The sequence below is a fragment of the Macaca mulatta genome, chromosome 13, assembly GCF_049350105.2.
Source record: "Macaca mulatta isolate MMU2019108-1 chromosome 13, T2T-MMU8v2.0, whole genome shotgun sequence".
NCBI classification, from domain to species: domain Eukaryota; kingdom Metazoa; phylum Chordata; class Mammalia; order Primates; family Cercopithecidae; genus Macaca; species Macaca mulatta.
The window spans coordinates 51,669,933-51,683,443 of NC_133418.1; the positions used below are offsets into that span (position 1 = coordinate 51,669,933).

General features: G+C 46.9%; 1 protein-coding gene across 50 annotated transcripts in view; it reads left to right on the top strand.

The window, feature by feature from the left end:
- SFXN5 (sideroflexin 5) overlaps nt 1–13,511 on the top strand; it is a 130,594-nt gene that overhangs the window by 2,043 nt on the left and 115,040 nt on the right. For 27 of the 50 annotated variants that reach the window (XM_077959347.1, XM_077959346.1, XM_077959362.1 and 24 more), the window contains exon 2: nt 12,954–13,022. The exons of 4 other annotated variants lie outside the window; for them this stretch is intronic. In XM_077959347.1, the coding sequence (XP_077815473.1) occupies nt 12,954–13,022 (69 nt within the window). Of the gene's footprint in view, nt 1–12,403; nt 12,570–12,953; nt 13,023–13,511 lie in introns of those variants that run through there. 19 more of the 50 variants (XM_077959338.1, XM_077959340.1, XM_077959339.1 and 16 more) reach the window with 5 other exon arrangements.

Here is a 13,511-nt window from a genome sequence, read left to right on the forward strand (position 1 = left end):
TTGAGGCTACCCTATTCCTGCAGCCATTATGGTACTTCTTCCTGGCACTGCTCCTGCAGGCAGTAAAATTTAGTGTTTGTTGTATCCACTTTTGAAGCTCCCCTCCCCAGCATAGTAACCTGCATAAAGCATGTTGCATCTGATTCATCCATGTTAAGGATCTTCTCTCTAGTCCACACCTGCTCCTGCCGCATGGCTCCCTGGCTCTGCAAGCAGCCCAACTTGTCACCCAATCAGTGCAGCCAGAAGCCTGGGAGCTGCCTGTTCTTTCCTTCTTCTCCCTCACCCTTTAAGTGCAACCAGAGGCCCAGTGATCTTGCCTCTTACACAGCTCTCAAGTCCACCCATCTCTACTGCCAGAATCCTAAACCAAGCCCCCATCGTCTACTTCCTGGGTCACTGCAGTAGCGTCACAACATGTCTCCCTGCTTCCACTCTGTCCCTCTTCCAGTCCTTCCTCCTTCTGCAAGGCAGAGTCCCCACGATACAGATCTGATCAAGGGACTCCCCACACCCTTGCACATTTAAATACCCTCCAATGGCTTCCCCTGCTTCTGAGATAAAGACCTAACTTCTGAAGGGGCCCCCAAAGTATACATGGCCCACCCCACTGACTACTACTTCCTTGAATCCCACCACCCAACCACCCACACCTCGCACCCTCCTTCACATCACACTGGCTGCTTTTCAGCCTCTGAACCCACCATGTTCCCTCCCACCACTGGGCCATCTGCTTGGAACATCACCTCTTCCTCTGCCCGCAACTCTTGTTCCCACTCTTCCTCATCCCTGGTGTATCCATGAAGCATCACTTTCTTGGAGAAGCCTCCTGCCACTCCCAGGTTGAATTTTTGACTGTTTCCTTACTGCAAACACCTATCTCAGTGTATACATTGATTTGTGATGAGTATTTCTTTGCCATCTGTGTTTCCCTTTCAACTGTGGACTTTGTGGAAGTGGAGGCTGTGCCTGCCTTCACTCCCTGTTGACCCTCCAAGGCTCATCACAGTGCCTGGTAGTTAAGAGGTACTTAATGAAGGTTTGTTGTATACATGAATATCCTGGAGACAATTCAGTAGGGCTTTGTGGACTTGAATTAAATTGACTTGTAAGGTTGTGATTGGAAAGGTGGACCAACTTTTCTCCAAATTGTCCCTTAGGGATCTTATAAAATTGCAACCAAGTGGGGGCATGTTTGACAGTGTAAGATTAATCAGTGCTGAGATATTCCAGAGTTGGGGTGTCTTTAAGGAGGTGAGTCTAAAGACACAAAGATTGGCCATGTATATACTGGGTTGATGAGCTCCTTTAGGGCCCAGCCCACATCTCTGTGTCCTGCTCTGGCATGTAATAATTGTGTAATATATGCTTATAGTACCTTGTGCTGGCCTGACAGAAGCCTGCTTCAAAGTAGTTGATAATCCAGGATTCATTCCCAGCACCCATGCCAGGGACATGACTCTTATTCCCCAACAAGGTCTTTCCTTATTCCTTGGAGTCACTCTAGAACTCCTCTTTATTCCCTCAGGGGTCTCCCTGTGCAAGAGAACAGGGGGAGAAAGAGGGTGGAGGCTGTGGAGGGTCAGAGTGTGAAGAAAGGGTGATGGGTGTTGGTGGTCTGTGACCATCTTTCTCTCTGTAAGATGGTGACAATAGCCAGGCATCATTCCAGCCTTTTTGTGTATTGACTTACTGAATTTTCACAACAACACTGTGAGGCAGGTGCAATGATCTCCAATTTATGGGTAAGAAAACTGCAGCACACAAACAGATTAAGTAACTTCCCAGAAAGTCTGGCTCCAGAGTTCATGTTTGTTTGTTTATTTGTTTGTTGTCAACTTTATTATGGAAGTTTACAAACATACTAATCTGGAGACAGTTGTCGGTGAACCCCTATGCACCCATCATCCAGCTTCAACAGTTGCCCACTTAAAGCCAGCCTTGTTTCATCTATACACCCATCCCCACAACCCAACCAATGAATTATTCTGAAGCAAAGCCCAAATATCCCATCATTTCATTGAACCTACTAGTAGGTGTCTCTAAAAAATAAGGACTCTTTGGTTAGGTTTTTTTCAAATAAACTTCTTTGTTTTGGAATAATTTCACACTTAGAGAAGTCAAAAGACAATTCCTGCCTAGCCCTCACCCATTGTCCTCTATTATCGTCTTGCATTGCCACTTTATATTTTTCAAAACTAAGAAACTAACATTGGTACGTTATCATTAACTACACTCCAGACTTAACTTTACTATTTTTTTACACTAATGTCTCCTTTCTGTCCCAGGATCCCATCCAGGAACATGTTACCTTTAGTCATTATGTCTCTTTAGCCTCCTCTGGTCTGTGGCAGTCATAGTACCTGGGACAGTTTCTCAGACTTTGCTTGTTTTTGATGACCTTGACAATTTTGGAAGATATTTTATAGAGTGTCCGTCAACTTGGGTTTACCTAATGTCTTTCTTTTGGGTAGACCGGAGTTACGGGTTTGGAGGTAAGAATATCACAGAGGTGAAGTGCTCTCTTTATCACATGATATTAATGGTTTTTTTTATTTGTTTAACATAACCATGCCCTTAACACACCTAAAATCATTATTTCTTTTTTCTTTTTTTTAGAGACAGGGTTTCTGTCTATCACCCACACTGGAGTACAGTGGAACAGTAATTAATGGCTCAATGCAGCCTTGAGATCCTGGGCTCAAGCAATCCTCAGGCCTCAACCTCCAGAGTAGCTGGAACTACAGGGGTATGCCACCATGCATGGCCACATATATATATGTGTGTGTGTGTGTGTATGTATATGTGTGTATATATATATTTTGTTTTCTTTCTTTTTTTTTTTGTAGAGACAGGTGTCTTGCTGTTTTGCCAGGCTGGTATCAAACTCCTGGCCTCTAACGATTCTTCTGCTTCACCCTTCCAAAGTGCTGGGATTTACAGGCATGAGCCACCATGTCTGGTCCATTAATTCTTAATATCATCAAGTAACCAGTCACTATTTATATTTCCCTGATCATGACATAATTTATTTGTAGTTGGTTTGTTTGAATCAGGATCCCGTAAGTTCCACATATTATTACCTTTGGGTATCTCTTTTGTATCTTTTATTTATTTATTTTGGAGACAGAATCTCTCTCTGTCACCCAGGATGGAGTGCAGTGGCATGATGTCAGCTCACTGCAACCTCTGCCTCCCGGGTTCAAGTGATCCTCCTACATCAGCCTCCTAAGTACCTGGGATTACGGGCACACGCCACCACGCCTGTCTAATTTGTGTATTTTTAGTAGAGATGGGATTTTGCCATGTTGGCCAGGCTGGTCTCAAACTTCTGACTTCAGGTGATCCACCCGCCTCGGCTTCCCAAAGTGCTGGGGTTGCAGGCGTGAGCTACTGCACCTGGCCTCTTTTGTATCTTTTAATCTGTTAGTTCTCTCTTCCTCTTTTCCCTTCCTCTTTGTTGAAGAAACAGTTGTTCGTCCCTGTAGAATTCCCCTCCTTCTCAATGTAGCTGATGGCATCTCTCTGGTAGTGGTTAGCATGTTCCTTTGTCGCCTGTTTCTCCTGTAAACTTAAAGTCTGCATTTAACCACTACCCCAACTGCCTAATAAAAGGGAGGAGATGACAGCGCAGCACCCAGGGAACCTTTGAGACCTGCTTTGCTTCCTTTCCTCTTCCTTTTCTGCTCATTTCCTTTCCTGAACTCACTGTTTTCCCTTCTGGCTCACATACCATGTTTGCCATGTTGGGGCCCCAGGACAGGAAACAAATGCACATACTTTCTCCCATTTGTGTTTCAGTCCATCTGTAAATAAATTGTTGTCCAGGGCCAGGCACGATGGCTCATGCTTGTAATCCCAGCACTTTGGGAGGCTAAGGCGGGCAAATCACTTGATGCCAGGAGTTCGAGACCAGCCTGGCCAACATGGTGAAACCCGGTCTCTACTAAAAATACAAAAAATTAGCTGGGCGCGGTGGCAGGCGCCTGTAATCCTAGCTACTCAGGGGGCTGAAGCAGGAGAATCGCTTGAACCTGGGAGGCAGAGGTTGCAGTGAGCCGAGATTGCGCCATTGCACTCCAACCTGGGCAACAAGAACGAAGCTGTCTCAAAAAAAAAAAAAAAAAATTGTTGTCCAGGTACAGTGGCTCATGCCTGTAATTCCACCACTTCAAGAGGCCATGGCAGGAGGATTGCTTGAGGCCAGGAGCTTGAGACCAGCCTGGACAACATAGTGAGACCCCATGTCTACAGAAAATTGAAAAACTAGCTGGACATGGTGGTATGGACCTGTAGTCCCAGATACTTGAAAGGCCGGGACAGTAGGATCCCATGAGCCCAGAAGTCCGAGGCTGCAGTGAGCTATGATCACACAATTGCACTCCAGCTGGACAACAAAGTGAGACCCTGTCTCAAAAAAGAAGGAAAGAAGTTTTTTTTAACAACTTCTGGTGAGGTGTGGTGGCTCATGCTTGTAATTCCAGCACTTTGAGAGGCTGAGGTGGACAGATCGCTTGATCCCAGAAGTTTGAGACCAGCCCAGGCAACATGGCGAAACTCTGTCTCTACAAAAAATATAAAAATTGGCCAGGTGTGGTGACACATGCCTGTAGTCCCAGCTACTCCAGAGGGTGAGGTGGGAGAATCACCTGAGTCCAGGAAGTGGGGGTTGTAGTGAGCTGTGATCGTGCCGCTGCACTCCAGCCTGGGTGACAAAGTGAGACACTGTCTCAAAAATAAAACAAAAATTCCTTGCTCTTTTGGAAGTCTCACTTATCTGTTGAGATGACTGGAGGTATGAGTGTGCTGGGGACAAAGGCCTAATAGGGCAGAGCAGGCTGGCTGCACAGGGCTCCCTCTGGGGTATGGAGAGCTTGCTGGGCAGAAAAATGCTTTCTTCACTTCAAGGTTGGGAAGTTTGTGTGGGCTGAGAGTTGGGAGGCGAGGGGAAATGTCTCATAGTTTGCTTGAAATCAAGTTCTAAAATCACAGTACCTTGCAGGTGGTTATGTATTTTAATCATTTACTTCCTATAGGCGACACAGTGAGTTTTTTTCTAATGCTGCTCCTGGGCTGGTTTGTGCAGTGGAGAGGGGTCATCATTTCCAAGAGTCACACTGGGCAGGTTTTAAAATAGACACTGATAGCTGGAGGCCACCCCCAGAGCAATAGAATCAGAATCCCTGGGTATATGGCCTGGTTTTTTAAGTACCCAGGTGGTTCAGGGTGCAGCTGATTCAGGACTACTGGGCTGGCCCAGCCTTTCTGCTTTGGGCTGTAGATTCAGTGAGTATATTATTCCTAATCCCGAAGAGCAGTAATTTGGAGGTCTGGTGTGTGTATTTGGGGGGCGTTGTTAGCTTCTTCAGGGATCTTTGCCCTCAGCTGCTGCTCCCAAGGCCTGCTCTCACTGGGGGGCCTGCAGATGGGAGAGAGCTGGCTGGTGGAAGTGGGAAGGCAGCAGCTGCTGCAGGCCTGGGGCTCCTGCTGAGAATTAGCTGACTCACCTTTCTTGTGAAGGGAAAGAGAAGGAATCACTTGACTGACTCATTCTTCCGGTGAAGAAAAAGGGGAGGAAAAACATCCATGGATTGTGTGATTGGGTAAAGATGGGAGCTGAATTTGGGAGGGAGGGGGTAAAAGATGGGAGCCGAATTTGGGAGGGAAGCTATACATTTTATACTATTGAGAAAATAAAAAGGAACTGAGATTGTGAAAGTAAAAACCTTCCTTGCCATTCATTCATCAGGCAGGAAGGAACAGACACAGATCCAGCTGCAAAGAAACAATGTTTCTCACAAGGACCCACAGGAGCTACAAAGTATCGAACAACTTTCTTCTAGTAACCACCTCTTTCATACTCACGTCTCACTCTATAAGGTCCTAGACTGCCAAGAACTTTGCTATTTAAATCATATCATTAGGAATGAACCATCTACCTCTTGATAGGCAGGTCTAAGTCACTTTGCCTCAGAGAATGAACCCATAGCTGCAAATAAGGGGTTTCTGGTCACAACATTTCTCATTAATCTTAACTTTATAGTTTTTAAGGAAACAAGACCCTGAGTGGTTGGTCCAGACTTACGTTGACTCCTTTCCATATGGTCTTGCTTTGCGTGGAGCGTATTGAAGCACTGCTTCATTTAAATTTTACTCTATCTTCCTTAAATTATATACTAAATATTTTTCTTTGTTTGGCAAGGCACCCCATAATTCTCTGTTTTGTGCCCCTCTTTGTTGAGTAAGTCAGTAAATCTGACTTAGACTATAGGTTTGTCTCTATAGTGGGTGGGGTGGGGGTCTTAGGCCAATCTGTACCTGACATTTCCAACTCAGAATCTCTTTCTTGAATCTCAGTCCAAATGTTTGCTGAAAAATTACATCTGGAAAGCCCTTTAAATATCGCAGAGTGATATGACCAATACAGAGTTTTTATCTTCTTCCCATTTAATCAGTATGCTTCTTACTGTCCCCATTCTGGTTAACATTCATGTCTCACTAGAAAGCGAGGCATCATCTGTGGCTGCTCTTCCTTATTTCCCCACAGTTGGTCAGCCTTGCTACTTCCAGGACCTAGCACAGTGCTGGGCACACAGTAGATCCTTGGTGGTGGGTTGAATGGTGAATGAATGAAGAGACCACAGGAGTCCGGTGCAGCTTCTGATCCTAAGTTTCATGCTTTCATCTTCTTGCATATACCCTCCTCTGCTAGGTAAACTTATCCACCCCCTGGTCCCAGCTCCTCTGGGACACCTCCTTGACTTACACTAGGAAGACATAGGAAGAACTCTGTGTCCCCAGTGTACTTTGCGATGCTTCATTTAAACTCTGATCGGTGTTTTGTAGTTATTTGTTTATAGTTATTAGTCTAGCTTGATGGACTCTGAGCTCTTTGAGGGCTTGTTCATTTGGTGTCCCTTTGTGTCCGGAATTGGTGGGTTCTTGGTCTCACTGACTTCAAGAATGAAGCTGCAGACTCTCGCGGTGAGTGTTACAGTTCTTAAAGATGGTGTGTCCGGAGTTTGTTCCTTCAGACTTTCAGATGTGTCTGGAGCTTCTTCCTTCTGCTGGGTGGTTTCCCTGTCAGGAGTGAAGCTGCAGACCTTCGTGGTGAGTGATACAGCTCATAAAGGCAGAGCAGACCCAAAGTGAGCAGCAGCAAGATTTACTGCAAAGGGTGAAAAACAAAGCTTCCACAGTGTTGAAGGGGACCCTAGCGGGTTGCCACTGCTGGCTGGGGCAGCCTGCTTTTATTTGCTTATCTGGCCCCACCCACATTCTGCTGATTGGTCCATTTTACAGAGAGCTGATTGGTCCGTTTTGACAGAGTGCTGATTGGTGCATTTACAATCCTTGAGTTACAGTCACAGAGTGCTGGTTAGCTAGATACAGAGTTAGCTAGATACAGAGTACGAATTGGTGTATTTACAAACCTTGAGCTACACACAGAGTACTGATTGGTGTATTTACAAACCCTGAGCTAGACACAGAGTGCTGATTGGTGCGTTTACAATCCTTGAGCTAGACATAGAGTGCTAGAGGGAAAAGTTCTCCAAGTCCCCACTAGGTCAGCTAGATACAGAGTGCTGATTGGTACACATATGATCCTCTGGCTAGATATAAAAGTTCTCCAAGTCCCCATCCAGTTTAGGAGCCCAGCTGGCTTCACCCAGTGGATCCTGCACTAGAGCTGCAGGTGGAGCTGCCCACCAGTCCCGAGCGGCACCTGCACTCCTCAGCCCTTGGGCTGTCCAGAGGACCAGGCGCCAGGGAGCAGGGGGCAGCCCACGTCGGGGAGGCTCCAGCCACCTGGGAGCCAACCGCAGGGGGAGGAGCTCAGACATGGCGGGCTGCAGGTCCCGAGCCCTGCATGGCGAGGAGGCAGCTAAGGCCAGGCGAGAATTTGAGTGCGGCGCTGGTGGGCCAGCACTGCTGGGGGACCTGGCACAACCTCTGCAGCTGCTGGCCCAGGTGCTAAGCCCCTCACTGCCCTGGGCCGGTGGTGCGGGCTGGCCGCTCCGTGTGCGTGGCCCACTGCGCCCGCGCCTGCTGGAACTCACGCTGGCCCGCGAGCACAGTCCCGGTTCCCGCCCTTGCCTCTCCCTCCACACCTCCCAGCAAGCAGAGGGAGGCGGCTCCGGCCTCAGCCAGGCCAGAGAGGGGCTCCCACGCAGTGGCGCATTGAAGGACTCCTCAAGTGCTGCCAGAGTGGGTGCCGAGGCTGAGGAGGTGCTGAGAGTGAGGGCTGCTAGCACATTGTCACCTCTCACCCTGAGCCTAGCTCATTAGGCGTTTGTAGGTGTCTGTGTAGCAAATGTGTTATCTGGGAGTCTCCCCCAGTAGCTGTGGTGGAAAGTGACACAAGAAGGCTGGCAGGACTGGGACAGGATGAAGACAGTGCAAGATCCACAGGACAAATCAGAGGCTGAAGTTTCTGCTGGACTATCTTCAAGAAGTTGCTTCACTCAGGCCATTCTACTTCCAGGTTCTCTCCTCTGCCCCCGCTCATCCTCTTCCCTCCTTTGAACCACTAGCTGCCATACTGTTATCCTTTCCTAATCTTGCCCTCCCTTCAAAGCCCAGCCCAGCTCTACCCCACCCAGAAGCCTTGAGGCTATTGGCCACTCATCAGCCCACTCAAGGATTCCTGTGGCAGGAGACCCTTCCTTCCAGAGATGTAAGGAGACTTCGAAGCAGGGAGGATAAGGAAGGAACATTCAATAGCCCATGTCCTTCAGGAGCTCATAATCAAATATAATACTTAAAATATCAGTTCATATTTTACTTTATTTTTGGAGACAGGCTCTTGCTCTGTCCCCCAGCCTGTAGTGCAGTGGCATGATCACAGCTCACTGCAACATCAAACTCCTGGTCTGAGGTGGTCCTCCTACCTCAGTCTCCTAAGTAGCTGGGACTACAGGTGGATACCACCATGCCTGGCTAATTTTTAAAATTTTTTTTAGAGGTGGGGTTTCACTGTGTTGCCCAGACTGATCTTAAACTCCGGGGCTCAAGTGATCCTATCACTTCAGCCTCACAAGTAGGTGGGATTATAGGAGCAAGCCACTGTGACTGGCTTGCATTTTACTCTAAATATGTATTTTTAAATGTAATATCATTTCTGCATATTATGCATAATACTGATTTTTTTTATTTCAAAAGCAATTTAAAGATCTGGAAATATAAATCATACATAAGCCTATTACCCAGAGGCAATCTCTATTAGCATTTTAGTGTATTTTCATCTAGCTTTTTTGAAAATATAATTTTTACCTTTTTATTTTGAAACACTTTTAGTCTTACAGAAAGGTTGCAAGAAGAATAAGGAAAACTTCCCTATTTGCGTAGATCTACCAATTTTTAACATCACATTTCCTTTATTCTCTTTGTCTACAAGTAATCATAAAGTCTGGAAAGATAGCAGATATACATGATATCATCAGGACATCTTCAATCTACATTCAATTATAGTACCTACATTTCCAGATTTTATGGCTGCCCTGTATTTTTACACATTATTTTTCTTCAACTATTTACGAATAGATTGTATTCATTCATCTCCTAATACATCAGAGTATATGTCTTTTTTTTTTTTTTTTTTTTGAGACAGGGTCTTGCTCTGTAACCCAGGCTGGAGTGCAGTGGTGCAATCTTGGCTCACTGCAACCTCCACCTCCCGAGTTCAAGCAATACTCCTGCCTCAGCCTCCCAAGTAGCTGGGATTGCACTACCACACCCAGCTAATTTTTATATTTTTAGTAGAGGTGGGGTTTCACCACATTGGCCAGGCTGGTCTTGAGCCCCTGACCTCAGGTGATCCGCCTGCCTTGGTCTCCCAAAGTGCTGGGATTACAGGGTGAGCCACTGCGCCCGGCCCAGCGTATGTCTTTTAAGAACAAGGACATTCTCGGCTGGGCGTGGAGGCTCACGCCTGTAATCCCAGCACTTTGGGAGGCCGAGGTGGGCAGATCATGAGGTCAGGAGATGGAGACCATCCTGGCTAACACCGTGAAACCGCATCTCTACTAAAAATACAAAAAAAATTAGCCAGGCATAGTGTCACGAGACTATAGTCACAGCTACTCGGGAGGCTGAGGCAGGAGAATTGCTAACTCAGGAGGCAGAGGTTGCAGTGAGCTGAGACTGCACCACTGCACTCCAGCCTGGGAGACAGAGCAAGACTCTGTCTCGAAAAACAACAACAACAACAAAAAAAACCAAGGACATTCTCTTATGTAACCACAGTGTGGTAATTATAGTCAGGAGATTTAACATGGATACAACACTTTTATTAACCTGTGGTCCATATTCCACTTCTGTCACTTGTCTCAATAATGCTCTAGAGCATTCCCCCCCTACACCAGGATCCAATCCTGAGTTACACAGTGCATCTAGTTGTTTCTTTAGCTTCTTTAATGTGGAACAGTCTCATTCCCACTCTTTCTTTGTCTTTATGACATTGACATATTTGATGAAAAAAACCGATTAATTTATGGAATGTCCGTCAGTGTGGGTTTGTTTTGTTTTCTCGTGATTAGATTTATTTAGTCCCTGTGGAATATTATGTGAGTGATGCTGTGGACTTCCCCGGTATCACATATGGAAGAACACAATGTACCACCTGCCCTTCGTTGATCCTTTTTTTTTTTTTTTGAGACGGAGTCTCACTCTGCCGCCCAGGCTGGAGTGCAGTGGCCGGATCTCAGCTCACTGCAAGCTCCGCCTCCCGGGTTCATGCTATTCTCCTGCCTCAGCCTCCCGAGTAGCTGGGACTACAGGCGCCACCACCTCGCCCGGCTAGCTTTTTGTATTTTTAAAGTAGAGACGGGGTTTCACCGTGTCAGCCAGGATGGTCTCGATCTCCTGACCTCGTGATCCGCCCGTCTCGGCCTCCCAAAGTGCTGGGATTACAGGCTTGAGCCACCGCACCCGGCCTCGTTGATCCTTTTAACATGTCCCCGTCATTTTTTAGGGATAAGACTTCATTACTTTCTGGTGCAACAAAATGTACCAGTTTCATCTTGTACCCTCCCTACCCCAGCCTTTGAATCTGCTCCTTTCCTAAGGAACCCTGGTCCCTGTTAGTGGACCAGGATCTGGATGTCATTTGGTCTTTTTGCTTTTCACTTAGTATCTGTCTAGCTCTGTTTAGCCCCTTGTTTATTGAGTTGGAATCACACTGCTTATATGCATTTCATAAAATTTTAAGCATTATTCCATGTCATGAATGTTTGAAAACATAGTTTTAAAGGCTGCATAGTATTCAGTCATATGAATGGACCAGCATTTATTTAACCATCCACCTTTGTAAATAATGCAGCAGTGAATATCCTTGGTATGTACACCTGACCAGATCTTTGAACATCTTGGATTGTTTCCTTAGACTACATTCTCAGAGGTGAAATTTTGCCAGGACAGCATTGTGAGCCTCCCTTATGTATGTCTTTAATGGGGAAATGGTCCAGGCTGTGTGGATTATAAGAGGTTAGGCAGCTGTTCCTATTAGGAATGGACTGAAGGTTGATCTGGTTTGTGAGAGACAGCACCTGGGTAGGGGCGGCATTAGGGGTTAGAGGTTGCTTCATGTAGGGTGCCATGGTGGGAGAGAATTGGAGGTGGGATGAGAACTGGTGTGTGGGGACACTTTGAGGTGACCTGGAGCCTATTGTAGGGTCTTTATTGGGAAGGGAAAGGGACAGGAATTGACTGCAGGGTCTGGTGTCCTACTAAATAAGGGGAGGGAGTCCGGGCTTGGTGGCTCACGCCTGTAATCCCAGCACTTTGGGAGGCTGAGGCGGGTGGATCACAAGGTCAGGAGATCCAGACTATTCTGGCTAACAAGATGAAACCCCGTCTCTACCAAAAATACAAAAATTATCCAGGTGTGGTGGTGGGTACCTATAGTCCCAGCTACTCAGGAGGCTGAGGCAGGAGAATGGCATGAACCTGGGAGGCGGAGCTTGCAGTGAGCTGAGATTGCACCACTACACTCCAGCCTGGGCAACAGAGCGAGAATCTCCATCTCAAATAAATAAATAAATAAATAAATAAATAAATAAAATAAATAAATAAGGGGAGGGAATGTGGAGGCTTCTGTTTCCTCCACTGTGCAAAGGATGGTGGAGAGTTGTGGGGCTCCAGGGAGGAATTTGGGGCAGAGCCCAGAGTGTAGTGAGGCATGAACCCCCAGCGATTGCAGCTTCCCCTTCATCCCCAACCTTGGCCCCCTCTGTCTTCCCCTTGAGCTTGGCTTTGCCCAGCTGGCTTAGTCCCCAGGGCAGAAGGCCCAGCAGCCGGGTTGCTTGGTTTCCTTTCATTGTGCTCTAATGCCTGTGGCGCTTAGCACAAAGCCCTCCTTTTCCACAGCCCCTGCTCTGGGGCAAGGTTGGGGGAGCTGCCTCTTGTCCTGCACCTCAGCAGCTACAGGGCTGTGGATGAAGGAGGGCCTGAGGATTGTGAGCTTGGTGCTTTCAGGTTTGAGCTGCACTTGGGAACCTCCCCCTGGAGGCAGAGCTAGACCTTGGGGAGGGACCCCTGTGAGGGGCAGGCAAGACGCTCTGTCACTTCAGGTCCTGAGCAAGACAGGGAGGCTGGGAGAGGGCTGGGGCCAGGCCTCACCTTCAGCCTACATGTCCAGGGATGCTTGGGAGCTTTTAATAGGCTCAGAATAGATCTCAGGGCATTGGGAGAGAGAGGGGAAAATGGGAGGCACCGGGAAGAGCAGATGGGCCCATCCTTGAGTATCTCAGTAGTCTCTCTGAGTTGACTTTGGAAAACTCTCAGCCTCAGGAAAGCTGTCCTTAGATTTCTGAGGCCTCATTGGCATTTATCACCCACATGGGGAGTCCTGGGGACCGGGGGACCCCAATCATAAAGGGTGGGGCTCCCCAGTGTCTGGAGAAGGGTGCACAGCGGCTGATCCATTCACTCTTCTCTCTCATCCCCTTCTTCAGACATCCTTCTATGGCCGCTTCAGGCACTTTTTGGATATCATCGACCCTCGCACACTCTTTGTCACTGAGGTAAGTCATGGCTGTCACCCTCAGTGGCCTTTTGGCCTTTGTACCTTGTCATTTCAGAATATGTGGGTCATTAAGGGAGGGTGAGGATGGGAAAGTGAAGAGAATAGGGGAGGTGGGAGGTGAGAGAGGAAGGTAACAAATTCTCTCTACCTGTAGCTGTCTATTTATGTATCTATGTGTCTGTCTCTGAGTTCATACATTGTGCTGTATGCTTTTTACATTATGTCGTTTGGATCTCACAACACCCCTCCAAGATAGATATTATTGTTATTCTTTAAAACTTCAATGAAATTATCAAGTACATAAATTATTTGCTCATTAGAAAAGTTCAAACAGTACAAGTATGTTTAAGTAGAAAAAAAAGTATCCTTTAATCATCCTCCCTACTTAGTTCCCTCCTCTCATAGGTAACAGCTGTTAATGGCTTTTAACATCAGGTTAATAAGGTATAATTTACCTTTAAAGGTGTGCAGTTCTTTGAGTTTTGAC